The following is a 21,640-nucleotide window of genomic DNA, read 5'->3' on the forward strand; positions in this document are numbered from 1 at the left end:
ACCCAGTCACATGTTGTGAGGAAGACACACCTCCGTGTAGAGAGCAATGGTCCCAGCTGACAGCCAACGTGGACAACTAGCCATGAGCATGAGCATGTCTTCGCACGGTTTCAGCCCACTATCTTTGAGCCATTCTACCTGAGGCCACATGGACAAGCATTCTCTGCGAGGCTCTGCTCAAGTTGAAGACCCATGAGCATAATATATGCCTTTGCGTTGATGCTGTCCATTTGGAGTGGTTTGTTACACAATAGCAGATAGCCAGGATTGTTAATGCCTAACAGACTCTCTGATGTCCTTAGACTCTCTGATGTCCGAGGTTCCTTCCAGATCAGGCATATTTCAACTGGGTTGATTAGTTCCATATTACACATGAGACAGACACTGGTAAAGGTGCAGCTAGGCCTCCCAAATGTGAGTATTATAAACCGAGCAAAAGGAACCTTTCTGAGAAGGCTTATGAGCATTATGCTCCTTTTATAGTCTTCACTAAAGTCTTTTGGAGTACATGAAACAGCTGTGGTTGCAGCAGGAGCTCACAATTTCTTGTAGGATTGAAATATACCAAGTACGTGCTCACTGCCAGTGTCCAGAGAGGCGACTGTGGTAACGCAATGCTCACAGGTATTCCATACATTTTTAGTATCCTCTATGTTAAGACAGTCTGGTCCATGAAAGGTGAACTTTCCGGGAGAATAAATTAGAATCTGCTCAGTCACACTAACAAAGAGCTCATAAGAGTATTCCTGTTAAAATTCGATAGAAATGTAAAAAAATGCGATGGGAAAGAGGTCAAAATATTAACACTGTCTACTTCTAGGTAGTATGATTATAAATGATCTTTTGCTTTCTTCTTTAAACATTTCAGTCTTTTTCAATTATTTTTGCATTTTCTATCTATAAGAAAATGTACAAGAATTATGGGGGGAAAGTTGAGATACCTATTGCATAAGACAGTATTGGGCAAATGGTCTTCCATGGAAAATCATGAAGAATTATTCAGAGAAATGGAAAGGCCCATAGCCAGAGAAGGTTATTTTGTTGTTACTTTTTTCCTCCCAGATAATTATTTTAAATGCATGGTGCCACAAAATGGACCAGATTTTTGTTTATTTTCTAATCCCAATCTTTAATGTGCTGAGGAACCCTGAGACTCTCCAAAAGGGAGAAACAGTAAAAGCATGGCACCGACTTGTTTTAGGGGGCATTTCCTGGCACTAGTGTTTCTCAGAATACATTTTGGGAAACTGGTGTAAAGCAAGGTTGCTAAGGTCAGTGTGGTCCCCTCCATACCCAAGCCTGGGTCCTTGGGACAGGTACACACCTCATTTCCTTGCACACCAAGGCAGTGAGGTTCGGGAGCACCCCTGAGCTCTGGAGCCATCAGCAGCTCAGTTCAAGAAGAAAGTGTCATCTGGGTGTGTGGGGAGAAAAGTCACACCACGGGTTAGGCTGGTGCCACCCTCATCTCATGGAGAGCTCTGGAAACTCAGTATGTTTTTTTTTTACTGCAGAGACTTGGTGAATGAAGCGCGTGGGAATGACTGAGTTCAGCTGAGGTGGTTCTCTTCTCCCGAGATGTAACGGGGACATTTTTCTTCTTAACCAGAGTTATCAGAAAGTGTCGGGCCCAAATGGAAAGCTGGCCTAATTTCCTAGCAATTGTTACTTAACGGTTATACAATGAGAATTTCACTGGAGCACAATCCTTAGGAACTTGTCGCTGAAATTCTAAAAGGAATGGTTAGCCTTTTCTCAAGAAAGGCAGCATTTTCAAGATGGTGGACTTCCAATCCTCCTTTTTTAATTTCAAATTTATTGGAATTATTGAGAGGGTTTTTAATAAATTGTCCATTGCCTCAGATGCCCCCTGAGAGGTTCTGGGTATCCCCAAGCTAAGACAGTCCCAAATTTCTAAGCCTACCAGGCACACATTTCTCTTTCTGACAATTCTTTGTAGCCAACCAAAGGACCCCACCAGGGTAATAGCCAAAAGCCTCTCACAGAGAGAGGCCCCTTTTCTATTCTGCTGTTTACTGGGCCACAGTCAGAATTAGAACGCTGCCTGCAAGGGCAGCGCTACTTCTCTCTTTGTTTGGAATCCAGACTCACTCATGTGGAAACTGCAGGGTAATATAAATGATTATGTACCCTGATAACTTCCTGTTCTCAAAATGCCTGCTGCCGCCTTAATCACCAAATAAAACAAACTGAAAGGAAGCCTCAACATTTTCTTACTGCCATTTTTTTTTTTTCCTGTGTTGGGGCTTAGATGATATACGTAACACCCAGTCAAGAGCCTATGAAAGGAAAATCACAGCAAAATTAGCACGACAGGCTCAGGCTGGGAACATGAACATACCCCGCACGGGGCCAGGCTTTTCCATTCTGCATGGAGTCTGCACAGGGGTGTCAGCAAGTGTCAGCTTACAACCTGTCTGGACTGGACCAAGCTTTCCTTTCACACCTATAGAATGGACATCCAGAGAAATGAAACAGTAAAACGAGGTCAGACTCTCCTCTTAACCTTATTACTCTCCACAAGAGAACACTGGAAAACAGACCTTACAAATCTGATCATCACCCCGGCTTTGCCAAACAGACCCCACAGAATCTGTTCTTTCTCCTTTACGCTTGTTTTCGAGAACGCCTCAGTAGCTTGCCTAAAAGATCTCTGAGGGCAGGGCAGTGCTATGTACCTGTTCTTTATCTCCCACTTGCTCACATTACTTAGTTAATAAATACTTCTGGTTTTTATCTCCCACTTGCTCACCACGTTACTCAGTTAACAAATACTTCCAGGACAGTGATGGAATGGTCTCGGTTATTGGTCTATATCAACAACCCCCACCCTGCGACTCCTTGAGGGAACCTGAAGAAATAGCCAGTCTCCAATGGCTAAAGCTTTTCCTTCTGCAACACCTCCTTCTGCAAAAGCATATGTATAGGCTCCACGTTTGTTGTGTTGTAACTCCTCCCTCTTCCTTAAATCATTTTATCAGCATTGGGACTAAGGATTTGGGTCAAAGTATAATAAAATCATTTCCCTTGTGTTTGAGAACCAGCATTCACTCCCTCGAGTCCCCCCTAAATCAGGTACTATCCCTATTAACAAAAGGCAGCACAGCTCTAAACTCACCACCCGCCTTCCCTCCACAGGGTTGTGGAAACAGAACTCCCAGCTCATCGGGGATAATGCAATTTTCATTAATGCTAATGAACTACTCATTTACTATTGGATTAAAGGAAGAGGCTCACTCACATGAAACAGTTTCTTCTTAGTGTTCAGTTCTATCAAAACACGGAGCAAGGTGTATTTTACAACACTGCAGTTAGAGAACTGTGCTTTCTTTGGGAAGCAAAGATTCCCGATGGCACTTTCTGTCCCTGTCCTGTGGGCACATTGTAAACCTAAAGGAGCAGCTTCCGGGACTGTCATGAGAAGCTACTAGGGACCCAGACTCTAGTGTATGACGCCTGAATCTGAACCCCTGTCTGCCACTGATTGGCTACGTGATCGGTTAAGCCTCAGCTTTCTCAACTGTAAAATGGGGCTCATAAGAACCTATGTCAAGGGAATGTGGTGAGGATTGTAAATGATCTTTATTTTCTTCTTTAAACATTTTAGCATTTTTCGATTTTATTTTTGCATTTTTTATGTACAAGAAAATATACAAGAATTATGGGGGGAAAGTTGAGATACCTATTACATGACAGTATTGGGCAAATGGTCTTCCATGGAAAATCATGAAGAATTATTTGGAGAAATGGGAAGGACCATGGCCAGAGAAGCTTATTTTGTTGTCATTATTTTTTTCCAAATAATTATTTTAAATGAACAGTGCCCTGAAATGGAACAGATTTTTGTTTATTTGTTAATCCCAGTTTTAGCACCTTTAAAGTGTTGAGGAACCCTGAGACTCTCTAAAAGGGAGAAACAGTAAAAGCATGGCCCTGACTTGTTTTAGAGGGCACATTTAGAGTTAATACCTGTACTGTTGCCAACACACAGGGAGTGCTCCCTAAGTTTTAGCTTTTCTCCCGAGCACTGTGCTAGGGGCTTATACACGGCTGCATTTCATTCCTGCAGTAACCCTAGGAAGCAGCTGCAATGATTACCACCCCCATTTTACAGAGGAAGAAACTGAGGCTAAGAGAGGTTTAGTGACTCATCCAAGGACAGAAAGTAAAAATGGCAAGAATCAAAGCCATGCTCATCTGAATTTAAGCTGTGTGCTTCCTTCTGCACCACAGCACTTCCTGGATGACCACACACAGACACACACACACACCCTGCAGAACTATGTCACATCAGAATTATAAAGACATGTCTGGACTGGAGCACAAAATGGGAAACGGTGAACCTCATTATCTCCATCAAACAGTTTCCTTTTTTAGTTCTAGGACCATGTGTTTTGCATCTTCCCTAAAGAAAACAGCACATAGTTCTGAATACACAATAGACACTCAATTAATATTCACTGGGTATACGTGGAAATTCACAGAAGAAAGTGCAACCGAGCCCTGGTTCAGAAAACTTGATCAAAATTCCATATAAACCATGAATTCCCTAAAGCTTTGAAAACCTTGCCTAATACAATGCATGTCTTCTTGAGACAATGAGTGTTTTGATCTGAAGCTAAACATTTCTAATCTCCTCAAAAATACCCTGAGAGTGAAAATAATTCCTATCAGGCCTCCAGGTGGAATTAGGGGAAGGGCCCCCCATGTGGCTTCCACAAAACACTGTAAAACAAGAGGCTTTGAAATGGAGAGTTTTAGGATTGTGTTTGTTTTGTCCTGTGTTTCCTGAGGGTATACTGCTGCTGTTCTGCTGGGGAGATGTGGGTATTGCCAAACATTCTGAACCCCTGTCCCCATCTGAGGATAAGAAGGGGAATGGGGGCCAGCAGCCTCAGTACCCCAGCATCTGTACAGGGAGGATTCCAAATTTGGGGTGTGGGTGCGCCCAGCTCAAAGAAAATAGGCATGGGAGAAAGAAACTGCATATAATCTGATTAATTTCTAAGACCTTTCAGCCAAGAGTTGATTGGAAAGTCTGTATTTGATGATCCCTGAGCATGATGAAGCCAAAACTTGCATTTCTGCTCTTCTTGATTTCAAGGTAAGCAGTGCAGTAGAGAGGCAGGGCTGAGATTGGGGGAACGGGGGTGACATTAAAGATGATGATGGCAAAACAAAATGCCTGTGAACTCCAAAGTCACATCAGGACACCATTCTCAGTCTGGGCCTATCAGACAGACTGAATTAGTTCTGATATGAAGGGATTCGCTTGTGGTCTGGGAAGAAGAACAGAGTCTAAGGTTTAGGAAGCTTGTATTTAACTTCCATTTCTTAGAGCTTTAGGATGATGAGTTACTCAACCTTGTTGAGCCTTAGTTTCCTCATCTATAAAATGGGACTAGCAATGATACATATCTCAAAGTAATGTTGAGGAGATGATATGAGATAATGCCTATGAAAGTACTTAGCCCAGTATGTCTGCCCTAAAGCATTAGGCACAAAGGAAGCACTCAGTGAACGCAGGCCACCACCATTGACCTTTTCATTATTACTAATGAGAAAGCCTTGCAAATGTGTTCATATAAAGTGTCCTTCATTGTCACGCATATGCAGCAATTAATACGCTTCAAAAAGAGTATCTTGGTATATTTTGTGACTGATTCTAAAATAATCCAACAAGAGAGCAGGACAGAAATGATTAGCTTGGTGTTGCAGGTCAGAAAGTGGAGGCTTAGCGAGGGGAAAGGGTTTGCTGGAATTCATCACCTAGGACACGGCTGGCCAGGAATGGTGCTCAGGTCTCTGCCTCCAGCACTCTATCCACAGCTACCTGGGAGGGAACCAAGGGACAAAGAATCCCAGAGGAGAGAACTGGAAGCTGCCTGCAAGTGAGAGAGGGCAATAAGGTTCTATTCTGGTCTAGACTGGTCTAATCGGATCATTTGCATGCTGCCTGGGACGATGCAGAGTTTGCAACCTTCGTAGGTTGTGGCCTAAAGTCTGTAAAGTACTGTGTGGGGAACCATGCTTCCCAATGCCAAGGGGAGGGCCTGTCACTTCAGAACAAGCTGAGGAGTTATTCGTATTATCGTTGGTTTAAACTTTTATTACAGAAAGATTTCAAACACATGGAAAAGGACAGGTAAGGATCTGATGAACCCCCAGTGCTGATCTCCCAGCCTCCATAAACCTCACTCCATGCCCACCCCACACCTCTAGCTATTTCTCCTCTCTCTGATTTTTTTTGTTGTTGTTGTTAAGAAAATACTTGGGAAATTTACAGCCAATACACACTCCCCTGTGCCCTGCAAACTCAGGTCTAGCAGGCCTGGAGTGGCTGGAATGTATTGTTCTCAGCTGCACAGCCACCCCAGGTGACATGGAAGAACAGACACCCCTGGAGCTACCGAACTGAGTGATCTCTGAGGGCCCCACTATTTGCAAGCGCAGGATTCTGTAAGCAACAACCAGGCAGTGGGTTCTGTGAAGGGAAATGGGCAAACCCTTCAGCTATGTAGGCACACGAGGGGCTATCACAGGATGGAGGGACCTGCCATGCACTCACAGTGGCAGGAGCAGAATGACACTGGAGGAAGCAGGCTAGCCCTGTCGGTTGAGAAAGGGCATCCCATGTTGCCACAGCACTGTGTGCTGGGCCTGTCCTCTGCAGCCAAATGATGTCTGTGTTACCTACTAACTGCTACACTCACCTGCGCCCTCCTCGTGGGCGGGAGGCCTCTTATTCGTCTTTATTCTCCAGAACCTAGCATAGTAACGACCAACTCGGCTGAATTGCATGAAATTGATAACATCCGACTAGATGTTACCTGGAATCTTTACCTTCAAATTATCAAGTTTATGACTCCACTTCATATACAGTAAGTATTCAATAAATGTCCCAGTGAAGCACTAGGCACTGATAAGGTTAGAAGAGCTCTGACACGCCAGCTCCCAAGCTAGTGTTTCTGGTCAACCCAACCACTGTGCAAGGTCCCTAGAATATCTCCATTTACAGGTGAGGAGACGGACAGCGCATCTGGAAATGCTGAACACAGCGCAGGTGATTGCTGCGTGGTCAGCGTGTGGGAGTGATTATTACTAGTGCTGTCCAAAGCCAGACATTTCCCCGACAGCAGAGCCAGGATTTGAACCCAGGCCTGTCTGGCTCCAGTCAGACGGCCTTGCCAGGCAGTGTCTATCCTGGAAAAGCAGTAATCAGGAGACCTGAGTCAACAGGGTTAACACATGAATATGTTAAAAATATGAACCACTTGGCAAGCACCAGACAATGAGTAATTTCAGGGTAATGAAGGAGCTGGTCTAATTTTTCTAATGGAGCACTGCAATATTTCAAAGAGGGTGGGCACCGAGGGCATGTCCCCACCGCCTGTCTTGCTGGGGCTTTCATCCTAGACCAAGCAAGGACAAACCGGGTTCTGACTGGCCGACCACACAACACCGCCAAGGCAGGAAGACGTTCCTCTTACCTCTTTGCCCTGTCTTTCTCATCTTCATCCATTAGATTTTCTATGCAGTTTTCCTGCAACCAAACAAACAAACAAATTATTACCGTCTGCTTCTAGCCTTTCTCACAGGTCTTTCTGGTTCTCCTCATTTTGTTCTTATCTAACCCACATGCCTTAGCCCAGAACTTCTCAAACTTTTTGGTCCCGGCAACCCTTTACACACTGGAAAATTACTGAGAGCTTCAAAGAGCCCTGGCGCATGTGGGTTAAAACGGAGACATCTTAAACGGAAAGCAGCCGTTCCATTAGGCATCAGAGCGACGAAGTCGTCCGATATCAAGGAGCATCTGGAAAAGCCCACTGTACACTCATGGGAGTAAAAAAAAAAAGCAGATAAGGGAGAAACTGACTCTGGATGGTGAGCACACCATGTGATAGATAGATGATATATTACAGAATTGTACACCTGAAACCTATGTAACTTCACTAACCATTGTCATCCCAATAAATTTAATTTTAAGAAAAAGACAGATAATATGTTAATATGAGGAAAACTATTTTGATGTGGCGGACGCCCCAGATCACACTGTGAGAACCTCTATCTAGACCCAGCTGAATGAAGCATCTGTGTATCCCAGTCTCTCACTTGCAGGCTGCCCATGACGTCGTCCAGGAGAGCACTGACTTGTTTATCTGTTCATTCACATACACAAACCCCTCTTACCATGCAGCCTGGCGGAATGGGGGCCCCAACGGAGTATAACCCACAGCCCTTCCTTTAAGACACTTACACTTACTTCCCTAGACAGTCAAAGCACACAGATGTGAAAATTAAGTAACAATCCAGGAATGTTCTTGGAGCCCAAGGTCATCATCAGAGGCTACCTCACTGCCTGGAATTCTACTCTCTCAGGCCGCTGGCGGAATGCCTGTCAGACCCACTGATCTGGTTCTCTCTTCTGTCACATGCTGGCCTGTGATCTTTCAGTCCCCAGAGCCACATCCCTGCTTCCTTCCTCATTCACACATGTGCGGAGTCCTGCCTGCCTGTGCGCTCCCCCTCCAGCCAGCACTCCAAGCAGAAACACTTTCAGGGTGCCCACGAGGCCAGAGTCTGTTGGGGGGACAGAGAGGACAGTGTGACTGAGATAAGGGTGGGGACCACGGAGAAGCTGAATCATTGCCCACATGCTTCTGTTCTGAAATCAGAGGGCCTGAAGTCAATCTCCAAATCCAGCACTTCGCCAACGCACTAACGTTTACTCTCCAAATTTAAAGTTTTAGATGAAAAATTTCACAGGGGCAAATGATTCTTGCTTTGTCATAACTTAGTTTTGGGACCTCGGTCTGCTGCGTGCATAGGCACGGGTCTGAGCCCGCAGAGGGAGAGGAATTCTGCAGCCGCAGACGCCGCTTCCATCCATGCCCCGTTCAGTAAAGGAGGGCATATTTAGTGATACATTTTCCAGAAACGCCGTTTAGCCGTTGAGGCTTGTCTCATAATTAAAATGGGGTTAACACATTTGCAAATAGGCATGTGCTTCATCTTCTCCAGATGGAATGTGTTCAAAAGCTTTAAGACATGAAAAATGCGGTGTCAAATCATTCAATGACGCACGACTTCTGATCTGTGCTCCAAGGAAGCTGGTGGCTGCCACGTGCCCAGGGCTTGAGCGAGGACCCCGCCAAGCCACGCCCTTTACCAGGTGCCCTGAACAGAGCACCTGGATGGGGTGTGGGCCGGGCTCCAGTCCACTTTCCCGAGGTTTTGGAATGCTATTTGGAGGACTGGGGTTGCTTTGTCATAAATGGAACATCTACAAATGACTAATAGCTGTTCTTTATCAACCACGTCTTCTCTGATTTATGTCCATTTATCCTAAACATTTCCTGAATCTGTGCACCTTGATGATTTACACCAACTTGCTTTTCTTCCCCACCCTTCCCATCTCCTTGCCTGAGTCCTGTCACTTGGCCCCTGTCTAAGCCACTCTGCTTACCTGACCTATGTGGAGAGAAGACACCTAAGCCAAGTTCCCTGGTAGCACCTGCCACAGAAGCTCCAGGTCCTTACTATTTTGTCACACTTGTGGTAGCCCATGCCTTCCCCATGTATTTTTGTTTGTTTTGGTTTTCTACTTTAAAAATTGTAGTGAAGTACACATAACCAAATTTACCATTTTCAACCTATAGTCCTCTGGCATTGAATACACTCACATTGTGGTACAACCCTCACCACTTCCTTCCCCAGAACTCTCCATCTTGCAAAACTGAAACTGTCCCCATTCAACAAAAGCTGCCCGTTCCCCTTCCCCCAGCCCCTGGCATCCACTCTTCCATTTCCTGTCTGTGAATTTGACTACTCTGGGTACCTCATATAAGTAGCATCACACAATAGTTGTCCTTTTGTGACTAGCATTATGTCCTCAAGCTTCGGCATGTCATAGCATGTGTCAGAATTTCCTTCTTTAAGGCTGAATAATACCCCACTGTATGTATACACGCCTTTTGTTTATCCATTCGTACATCAGTGGACACTGAGCCACTTCCACCTTTGGACGACTGTGAGTAGTGCTGCTATGAACATGGGGGTACCCCCTGCCTTGCAGTTTTGAGTTCCTCTTTTACTTCACAATATGGAGGATTTGGAGGAGCCCAAAGGCATACGGGAAGCCAGTGAAGGGGAAGAAAGTCAGTCCTGGGAGGCCAGGTGCAAGGAACCATAGAGAAGTTTAAGGGCTGACAACGGCTTTTCTCAATGATATCAAGAGTTCCGATGAGGATTTTGAGCCGCCATTTTTTTATGACCAGAGAGTGCCAGTGAAGAGAAAATGAGTTTAAATGAAGGCAGAGGAGATTCTGTGTGGCGCTGAGAAAATAACCGTTGATGTCACTAACCCCCCAGAGTGACAGTGGAAAGAAGTTGTAGAGTCTTTACTCTGAATAACCACATATTCTAGATGGGTTCAACATTCACGAGGTTTATTAGCCAGGGTTCCATCCAGATCAGATGGGATGGTTAGGATACTTCAAGAAGAGCTTATTTACAAAGGGGCTGCTTGTAGAGGTTCAGGTGGGGAGCAAGGGGATGGTGTAGTTACCTGGGGTTGGTATCAGCAGAGCTATTAACACATCTAAGGGTGAAGGGACAGAGGGAAATGGTGACCCAAACCTGGAAGCAGTGTGTCATACAGGGGAGGTGACATTTGGTGGAGGGATGCAGCCAGCCTGAGGAAACCTTGTAAGAAGGGAGCCAAGGGAATAAACATCTCACCTCACTCTCTCCCGTGTGTTTTTCCCACTAGCCATACCACTCAGAAGGCAGAGGCAGGGAGCCTGTTTATGTCATCCACATGGGGAGCTTCCAGGGGCAGAGACGAGGGTAGGGAGGTGTGGAGGGCCACAGGGAGGAGACCCAGCTCCCTCAATAAGGTACATTTCTTAGCAGCTCTTCCAGTTCTGGGTTCCTTGGATTTTTCTGGAACACAAGCTTTTCGGAGTCTTTTTAAACCTTGTTACATTGCCCCAAATTTGAAGTTTAGGCATCTGCATATAGTAACTACACACTCAAGAAACAATAACCCACAATAAGTATGAGAGGCTGATAAAATAACGACAGATTATAAGTAATGATAGATTATAGAATAAACTAAATATTCATGAGTCCACACTGATACAAATAATTAAGCAAATAAATAATATGGGGGGAGGACAGGTGACCCTTACAGAAGAATTCCAATGAATAAACGTAGAAGGAATAAGGGAAATAGAAAATCACCATCCGTCCACTTTAGTAACAATCCACCGATGGATGCTAAATGGGCAAACATTTGAGGAAAAATCAGGTTATCTGCACCATTCAAAGCATCTCTTCAAGAGATTTATTAATTACAAAAGAAAAATAATAACTTTATAAATGAAGAAGGTTGGCCCCCTTCACCAGGGGCCAAAATGAACATCCCCAGTGATAAGTCCCATCGAAGTCTTTTGGTGGAAATAAGCGCCATTCTCTTGGGGGTCTATACCTAGGAATATAACTGCTAGATCACAGGGTAGCCATACTCTTGCTTTATTCGTAACTGCCGAACTGTTTTCTGAAGTGGCTGCACAATTTTATATTTGCACCACCAGTTGCCTATGAGAATTTCAGTAGCCCCTCAGTCTCACCAACACTTGGTATTGTCAGTCTTCTTGATTTCAGTCATTCTAGTGGGTGTGTTGTGGGATCCCACTGGAATCTGAATTCGCATTTTCCTGATGACTTATAGTGTTGAGTATCTTTTCATGTGATTATTGGCCATTTAGTTGGTTTCTTTTGTGAGGTGTCTGTTCAAGGTTTTTGCCCATTTCTCCCCCCACCCTTTTTTTGAAAAAAAAAAAAAAAAAAAAAAAAATTGGGCTGTTTTTCTTCATCACACTGATTTGTAGGAATTTCTCTCTTCTGGATACAAGTACTTTGCCAGATACACGATATTGTAAAAAAATATTTTCTCCAAGCCTGTGGCTGGCCTGTGCACTTTCTTGGTGTCTTTGATGAACAGTTTTTAATTTTGTTAAGGTGTAATTTATATATTTTTTATTCTATGGTGATTTTTGTATCCTTAAAATCTTTGCCACCTCAGTGTCATGAAGAATTCTCCTATGTTTTCTTCTAGAAACTCTTTCATTTTAGCAGATTAAATCTTGTGTGTGGCATAGGACAGTGACCAAGGATCAGTTTTTCCCCCATCGGGATATTCAGTTTCTCCAGGGTCATTTATTGAAAGATGCTTCTTTCCCAATTGACCTGCATTGGCGCTTGTGTCAAATATCTTGTGTGATCCTATGTGTATTTGCAGAATCTCTGTTCAGTTCTATTTACTTACAGGGTTCTAAGATAGACTTGTTTTTAAAAATAAACTTTATTATTTTAGAACAATCCTAGATTTACATAAAATGCAGCCATTAGAGAGAGTTCCTACAAATCTTGCACCCAATTTCCTCTATTATAAACACCTTACACTAGTATGGTACATTTGTCACAATGAATGAACCATCATTGATACATTATTATTAAATAAAGTCCATACTTTATTAATATTTTCCTAATTTTAATGTAATGTCATTTTTCTGTTCTAGGATCTCATCGATTAGGGCACCACATTACATTTAGTCGTCGTGTCTCCTTAGGCATCTCTTGGATGTGATCGTTTCTCAGACTTTCCTTGTTTTTGATGACCTTGACAATTTTGAGGAATATTTGTAGAATGTCCCTCATTTTGGGTTTGTCTGTTGTTTTTCTCATGGTCAGATTAGGCATAAGCGTTTTTAGGAGGAAGCCCACAGTGCTAAATGTCCTTCTCATCACATCATATCAAGAGTATTGGGCCGGCCCGGTGGCTCAGGCGGTTGGAGCTCCGTGCTCCTAACTCCAAAGGCTGCTGGTTCGATTCCCACATGGGCCAGTGGGCTCTCAACCACAAGGTTGCCAGTTCAATCCCTCGAGTCCCGCAAGGGATGGTGGGCTCTGCCCCCTGCAACTAAGATTGAACACGGCACCTTGAGCTCAGCTGCCTCCCAGATGGCTCAGTTGTTGGCTGGAGCGTGGGCTCTCAACCACAAGGTTGCCAGTTCAATTCCTCGACTCCCACAAGGGATGGTGGGCAGCGCCCCCTGCAACTAAAATTGAACACGGCACCTTGAGCTGAGCTGCCGCTGAGCTCCTGGATGGCTCAGTTGGTTGGAGCGTGTCCTCTCAACCACAAGGTTGCCGGTTCGACTCCTGCAAGGGATGGTGGGCTGTGCCCCCTGCAACTAGCAATGGCAACTGGACCTGGAGTTGAGCTGCGCCCTCCACAACTAAGACTGGAAGGACAACAACCTGAAGCTGAACAGAACCCTCCACAACTAAGATTGAAAGGACAACAACTTGACTTGGAAAAAAGTCCTGGAAGCACACACTGTTCCCCAATAAAGTCCTGTTCCCCTTCCCCAATAAAATCTTAAAAAAAAAAAAAAAAAAAAGAGTATTAACCGGGGGTATCACTGTTATATTGACCTTAGTCACCTGGATGAGGTAGTGATAAACTTATTTTTCAACTGTTGTTATTCACATCTACACAAAATATATACACCATGTTTTTCTTCAACTTCCAGATATCCTTTTTACCAGATGAAGAATCTCTAAATTTCAAATGGTAGATGCAATTATTAATCACAAAAAGTACAATGACCACACTATTTTCCTTGTTTTTAGCCTTTGATACATAATTATTCAACTTTCATCAGCTTAACAATTGAACCCATTGCTTTAAACATAGAGGCACTTCACTTGGAAATGTATCGAGCATATGATTTGAAAATATAAGTAACCTGCTCTTGAGAGAAACATCCTGTTTCCTGACTCTGTGACATCTTGTCTCTGTCTATATGTCAGTTCCACACTCTCTTAATTCCTGTAGTTTTGTAGGAATTCATGATACCCATGTAATCTGAGCCTTCCAGTTTCGCTCTTCTGATGTAAGATTCTTGGCTGTTCCAGGTCTTTGGATCTCCTTGTAAATTTTAGAATTTACATTGTCAATTTCTATGAAAACATCTGCTGTAATTTTGATTGGGATTGCATCAAATGTGGAGATCAATTTGGGAAGAACTGAGTCTTAACAATGTTGAGGCAGGATCCATCTCCATGGCATTTCTCTGTGCAGAGTTGACGAAGTGTATTCACTGAAGTACTCCATGATGTCCAGGTGTGACATTCAGGGACCCAACAGATATTCCCTGAGTGCCAGTGTGGTGGATGACATTAGTGAGGGGAGAGACGCCAGGGAGACTGGATGAAGTTTGGCTTTTGTTCTGAGTGGATGGGAAGGTATTGGAGGTTTGGAACAGAGGAGTGAGAGATACCTACCTCAGAGGACAGCTGTGATTCTAAAATGAACTTGAGTTTGCACCCATGAAAGTCTCCAGCATAAGCCTGGCTCACAGCAGACACTCAAAATCAGGCTGTTTACTTTGATGGCAAGGATTAGGTGTAACCCATCGTCACCCATGTCATGGTGTCTAGCCCAGCTCCTTACCCATATTAGGTGCTCAGTAAATGTATGAGAAATTAAAGAGAGAAGAGAGGGTGGGAGGCAGTGAGGGAAGACAGGAAGGACACAGCCAGGGCTAAACCCCCATTTGAATTCCCACGCGATCGCCTAACATTGACTCCCATGGGTCGGTCTCTCTCTATGACCATGGTTAATCCAGAGTAGCAGTACTTACAAAGTACATGTAAAGGTGCAATTACGTTGTGATGAATAAAAATGAAAACAAAAACTGCCATATGTGCAGGAAATCCACTTGGACAAAGAAACAACCAGTGCTCTTCAGGAGGGGCCAACGGCTCCCTCGCCAAACATCAGCTGCTGCAAAATTCTGAAAGAGTGTAATCTCAATTCATCTCCATCCAGTTCTGTGGGCGGAATGGCTGGCTAGAATTATCCTCTCCTTACCAATCAGGAAGTACTACCCTGAAGGGCTGAGTGACCTGCCCATGGACACTGGCTCTGCGGATAGAATCCACCTTGGACTGTGTGTCCTTGGAGCTAGTCTGGCAGCTCTTCTCCACTCATTGTCTGCTGAGGATGTGTGGGCTTCTGACTTCAGAGTCAGCCTGATTTCAATTTCAAGTTCAATTTCAGTTGCTTGATGACTTTGAACAAGTCCCTTAAACTTCAGAAGTCTCGGTTTCCTCATTCATAACATGAGGCTAACAACCACCAGGCAGAGATGGTGTGAGGCGTAAATCATAAATGAGAGGTATGTCTACATGCACATGTGCAGTAAAGGATCAGCATGATGCTTGCAGCACAGGTCTCAAGGCAGGTCCTGTTCATCCCAGGCTGTCTCGAATTTCTGCCCTAACCTTTACATTCCGGTTATGGTCCTGAGGCCTGCTAAGGCAGACGACTCCAGTCTCATTCTTTCTTCCTGTCTGCCTTGAATTTCAATGAATATGCTCTCTGCACAGCAGGAAGTCTGCCATGGGGTACCTGGGGCTGCAGGGACCTAAGATTTCAGAAGGATGCTCCCGACCAGAAAAGGAAGGCTGTGTTGGTGTATTTCTGCTCTACCTGCAGGGATCCCCAGTGACTGCTGGCAAGCAGTGGAGACCGCTGAGCAGGGTGGGGAGGGTGGTGAAGGACCCTGGCCAGGCCCAGGAAGCAGACCAGCTGGAGAATCTAACCGACCAAGGCCAATGAGCACGAGGAGTGCCCAAAAGTCCCCAGGGACTTACCAGAGAGCCGCACCCGCTGCTGGGACAGGCTGGATCTTAGATCCCCTGGGCCTGGCAAAACATCTGGGATGGGAAGGGAAGTGGTGAGCTGGTGTCAGCAGACCCCAGTGGAAAGCCTGGCTCTGCCTTTCAGTAGCTCTGTGTGACTTTGGGCAAGTCCCTGGACTCCCGGCCCTTGTGCTCACGAGTAGAGATACCATCCGGGCCTCTTTCATTGTGTGGTTGTAAGAAGAAAACGAGAGAATCAATGAGAAACTCCTCGCACAGTCCCTGGCACAAATAAGTCATTGAAAACCTGAGTTGCTATTAATCCTAATTTCAGTAATGACAATGAGTTAAACCGCTATCAGTAGAGACTGGTACTTAAGCCTATGAAATATCTTTGGAGCAGTCAGCAGTGTGTGTGTGTGTGTGTGTGTGTGTGTGTGTGAAAGACAGACAGACAGATACACACAGGGGAGCTGCCTGGGGTAGTGGACCTGCTCCCAGTGTTTAGTGATAACTCAACAGAAACTGAGGTCCTTGTGACGTCGTGAGGGAGAGATGGAAGGGAATGGAATAAACCTAGACAGAAATGACTGAGGATGTCCTTGATAAATATCCACTGATTTTAATTGAATGGAAGACCAAAAGTGAGGTCTGCAAGTGACATATTCATTACCGAGGCGAATTTCTGCCCTAAGGGCTCTAGAACATTCTTTCTCACAGCCATGCCTGGCCAACTGATTGGAACTCTGGCCCTTGGTGCACAGGGACCAGCAAATGGCAGAGTGACTATCTGCTCATGCCACATCTGCCCTGGGTCCCACCGAGTGTCAGCAGCGAGGTGGGAGAATAATGAATCATACAGAGGACTCACTCCTGGGTCTCCAGAGAAGGCTACATGCCACATACATGGAAAGGTATGTTATTCTACAAGAGCAGGGGTTGGTGATACTTTTCTGTTAAGGGCTACCTGGTAAGTATTTTAGATGCAGGCCAATATGGTCTCTGCTGCAACCACTCAGCTCTAGCATTGGAGTGAAAAGCAGTCATAGACAATGAGTAAGGAACACATGTGGCTGCGTTCCAATAAAACTTTATTTATAAAAACAGGCTATGAGACCCTACCTCAGTGAGCTTCCAGATGGAACCACTTGAATCACTACTCAGCCTTCCTCTTCAATCTCTTTTCACTTTGCACATTTTGTACAAGCCTTTATAGGCCCAGTGGGTCACTCATTTTCCCCGAAATGACTATCATAAGCCTGTTCTGTTGCAAGGCCAACGTCTGTACAAAATGAAGTCAGGAGGTTTTCAAATTGGCTGAGAAATGGTTTGAATTACAGGTCCCAACTTAGCTGGAAAATTTTAATATTCCTCCCCGCCATACCAACCAAACCTGGTGAATTTCGTTCATTAAGAAAAAATATTGAAAACAAGAACAAGTTGAAATCGAACAAGGCAATGCCAAGCACACACATTTATTATCAAAAGCGTCCTCCCAGTCAGTCCCTAGTGAGGGGAACTCATGTCCTTTGGATTAACTTCTGGATCTCACGTGTGGGAGCTTGACCATGATTTTTCCTCATTAGATTAAGAAATAAAAAGGCTTTGAAAAACAGTCACTGATGAACTACGACGCTTACTTGTCTCCCTTTGTCCTTTGGGAGAGGCTAGGAAATAACTTCCATATCTTAATTCTTCCTCTCCAGGGAATGTCATTTTGGTTGCAATGATTCATTTACTGGAGGAAAAAAAAAAATAGCTTTGCTAAAGGAAATGGACAGTGAAAAGCTGAGAGCCGCCTGTTCCTGTTCTCTCGCTTGCCCTCCAGCTGAGACATTCTCTTCAGCTCTAGCACATTCCCCGACTCGGGAAGGCAAAGTGGACAGGTCGAATCCTACCCTTAGCCACTCCCACCCGCACTTGTCCCAAATAGCTTGCCTCCTGGGACTTGCTGGGGGCCTTGCTGAGCTGGATTCTCAGAAGAAACCAAGATGAGACCCCACCTTCCATGGTCCTATGAAAATTATACCACAAGCTTGTCCAAGGTCAACAATGAGGCTTTATCTGCCTCTTAGGATCATGGTTCCTCCTTCTAAGGGTCTGATGAGTCATCATTCAGGGGAACGGTGACATAGCAATGAAAGAATGGATGGAGAAAGTTAGAAGATTTGTTATTAAGTAAATTTACAATGACATCATTTGGTCAGCAAAGAATTTCCAAAATAAAAATCATCGCGATAGCTGGGTGGAAGGGTTATCCCAACACGACATATTTGTCTTGTAACCTTTGAAACTTACATTCCAATCACTTAAAATTCCTTTCAGGGGGGCCCCTTCATAAAGCATTTAGACTGCACAATGTAATCTTGAGTCAATTAGAGAATCTGATGGGTGACAGTGTGGGGTCAGGGTGTGGACAATAGAGGCCTATAAAAATCAGCAAGAGGGGTAAAAGGAGATTTATGAGTCATGTTTAGAGCTGTGTCAGTGAAAGCCTTTGTTGGGAACTGCTGTCCAGCTGCCTGCCACAAACTGAAACAAATCCATAAAACGCTGCCCCAGCCCAGCAGGGCCCCTCCCCACAACGGTTCTTCCCGGTGCTCCTTTGGGCCCGGGAAATGCTCATCCTAATTGTGCTGGAGTTTGCGATGAGAGCAAAAGAAAAAGAAGCTGTCTTTGAAACAAGAAGCAAACTGGTTTTGGCTGTGGAGCTTTGGGTTGAATATTAGAGTAATTAAACATCAAATAATGTTTAATAAAAGTGTGGGATGTTTCCTGTGAATTGGTGACTGTGGAAGGTGGTGAAATCAATTTGGGAGTGAATGAGATGTAGGTTTGGATGTCCTCCACACGCCTGCCTTCAGGTAGTGCGATGGCCTAGACGGAGCCGGGGATTCAATGACTGCCTGACCTGTAATGTGGGCTGGTACCCACTTCCCACCGTCCATATGAGAACCATCAGGACAGCTCATCTATACAAAGCACTTAGAGAAGACAGGCTGGGCAAGAAAGGTGAAACACCTCCTTTCTCACAGTGCAGTGATCAGAAGCCATGACTTTGAAGTGAGAGCAGTTAGAACCTTCAGAGCCTAACGCCACCCACCTCATTGATACAAAACAGCCTTCCTTTTTGCATTGTCTTCCCTCTTCTCCCATGGCAATCATGACTTTTCTTTACAGTTTAAATAGAGGATGCCGTCTGCTCTCCCTGCAAAGCCAGGCAGCTCCTGCCCACTGCCTGTGCTGAGACAGCCTGCAGGCCGAGCTCACGGCTGCAGGAGGCCCCAAAGGAAGGCTCTTCCTCCAGCTGCGGGACTCCATCGTGACTTATTGGAGCTAAGGTGTTCCCTTTCCAAAGGTATTCATGAAGTCATATCCACCGTGTCCCCTCTGTTGGGTCTCTAATGGTATAATTCACTGGAAAGGATTGTCCTTGGGGAGGTGAGTGCTGCCCTGAGGGGTTCCCTCTGGGATGGGGGAATGAAAGCACCATCCATGCCACCTGGATAGCCTTCCCCACCTGACACAAGTCTTGTTCGATCTGTGTAGATGGCTGGGAAACTGGCCTTGGTGACTGGCACCTAGACCTGTCTGTCCAGCCTTGTGCCTGGGGCACAGTGCTCAGTGCTGGCTTGAGGTCACCTCTATGTTGGTGGCACACGCTGTGTGCACTCTTGCGGGCAGTGCACAGACTCTGAGCCACAGTCACTGATGCTGCAGGGGGCCTGAGAGAGGGCACCCTGAGAGAGGCCCAGCCTACCCTACAAGAAGCAGCCCTGATGAGGGAGGGCAGAGGGAAAGGCGACACCCCCTGAGACAGACTTAGTAAGGCAGCCACCACAGGAAGGTCCCGTGGAAACGGTCACATTTCTGGGCGCCCCATCCGCTTTCTTTAGAAGACAATTTCCAAAACAGAATAATGTCCTTCCCTCTCTTACCCCACACCGGCCCTTCAATCATTTGCTCGCATAACAAGGACAACAATGATTTGCATTTCCCGAGGGCTTCCCAGCTTCCCTGGAGCAGGCTATGTGTTCTCTAGTCCCATCATCACTACCATGACATGTACCCTGAGGCCTGTGCAAATTGGGGATCCTGGAAGCTGATATTTCCCCCCAACCATCTTCTCCTCAAGAAACACTTGCAGCCTCTTCCAGAGTCTGAAAAAAGGCCTGCCCTGTGGACATGACACAAATGGGAAGATGGGGCACAGGAACAGCACTTGGGCACTTGAGCCCCCAGCCCACCAAATAAAGGACTCGAAGTACTTCCTCCAGGAAGACCCTGGCCGTGAGTGGAAAAGCACTGGCTGTGACACAGGCTTGTTTGTCAAGCAAACAGAACGTAGGCAGGTGCAGAAATGTCTGATTTTTACACCGTGTAAAGGCCAGTTGGGTTTTGTCCTGCAAAATCTCCAGGACTAGAAGACTTTGCAGGACTGGAAATCTCCTGTTTCCCCATTATACGCATTCAGATATTCATGCTGTAAATTAAAGAGAGCTTAGAGGATGTCTCTCCTCACTCACATCTGCCCTGGGTAGCACTGAAGAAACTGCAAGAGAAACGAAAACTATATTTTTTCTTTTCTAAACAGAGACTGAATTCTCTCCGCTGACAAACGTCTAATGAAGCGACCCCAGTAAACACACAATTCGCCCACTAGCCCGACTCCCCTCTGTGCCCAGCTCCCCAGCTCTGGGTGGTTGGCTTCAGGGTGTCAAGGAGAGTTCAAGACGCAACCCCCTTGGTCAGGTCAGGACGGTTCAGTCAGGGCTTTGGATTAGAAAGGGCAGGCCCAGGCTCCCTTCCAGAAGGCATTTTGTGATGCACAAAATACATGAGTTTGTGAAATAAACTACACATAAAGCTCTAGCTTCTGGTTTTCTCATATGTCAGCTCATTTGGTCATGACTCTCTGATCATATGATATTTTTACCCTGAACAACTCTAAGAGACACTATCCTACATTCACAAGCAGCAATATGGCAGGATTTGGGAAAGGAAGAGAGAGAGAGAGAGAGAGAGAGAGAGAGAGAGAGAGAGAGAAAGTGTTTGGGGGGGGAATATGTGCACCGCAGTGAACACCTCCCTTGGCTCAGAGGATGCACTCTGATTTCCTAACCACAGCATTCACAGCCCCAAGGTGATGAGATGTTGATTCGTGATTTCAGCCCCACCTCCTGTCACTTGTCACTTAGTCCCCCAACCTCTGTCCCCGACATCTACACTGCCAGGATGTCCTCCTTTGTCTCCTATGCCATCACCCATCCTCTTCATCCCTCCAGCCCTCCCCACCCTATCTGAGGTCAGGGGAGAACCACTACCCAACCCCCTCACCAACCTCACGTCATTATAACATCGATTTATTTCTGTCGTGTGAGGTCACAGCTCTCCCCCACCCCTCCCACTAGATGGTAACCCCCTGAAGGGAAGACAAGCACAGTTCCCGTCCTCTGTGTATCTCAGCAGATGTCCCAGGGCTCATTACAGGCCCCCAGGACAGGAGATCTACAGAAGGGGGGCTTCCATTTAGGAATCTGTTTCTAAAGTTTGGAGAGAAGCCGGGCCTTTGGTTCCCAGCAATAATTCACCATAACACAAGACTGCCGGGGGAGAGGCTGAACTGAGATGCAAGATGTCTGGTGCATGGAGCCTGTCCCTGAGTCACCTTGGGTGCTGGGCCCTAACCCTTTAGACTAATGGAAAACAGGGCAAAGAGATTAAACCACGTTCACTCAGAAGACTGCCATCTGCACGACTCAGAAAGCTCCTTGCTCTGCCCAGCCCCTCTGGACAACGCCAAACAGGCTTAGCCTGCTGCGGGCAAACAGGAAAAGTAGGTCAGCTCCGAGCACAGCTCTTCCACCATGATGAACTAATGATGGGGACGAGGGGCGGT

The 21,640-nt window shown here is 45.6% G+C and overlaps 1 protein-coding gene across 2 annotated transcripts in view; it reads right to left on the reverse strand.

The window, feature by feature from the left end:
* Positions 1–21,640, reverse strand: part of NPAS2 (neuronal PAS domain protein 2) — a 145,693-nt gene that overhangs the window by 67,042 nt on the left and 57,011 nt on the right. For both annotated transcript variants that reach the window (XM_019753869.3, XM_088796013.1), the window contains exon 2: positions 7,512–7,564. In XM_019753869.3, the coding sequence (XP_019609428.3) occupies positions 7,512–7,543 (32 nt within the window). In that variant the 5' untranslated portion in view covers positions 7,544–7,564. The remainder of the gene's footprint in view (positions 1–7,511; positions 7,565–21,640) is intronic.

This window comes from Rhinolophus sinicus, chromosome 2, assembly GCF_057876585.1.
Source record: "Rhinolophus sinicus isolate RSI-liver-muscle chromosome 2, RSI-T2T, whole genome shotgun sequence".
Lineage (NCBI taxonomy): Eukaryota > Metazoa > Chordata > Mammalia > Chiroptera > Rhinolophidae > Rhinolophus > Rhinolophus sinicus.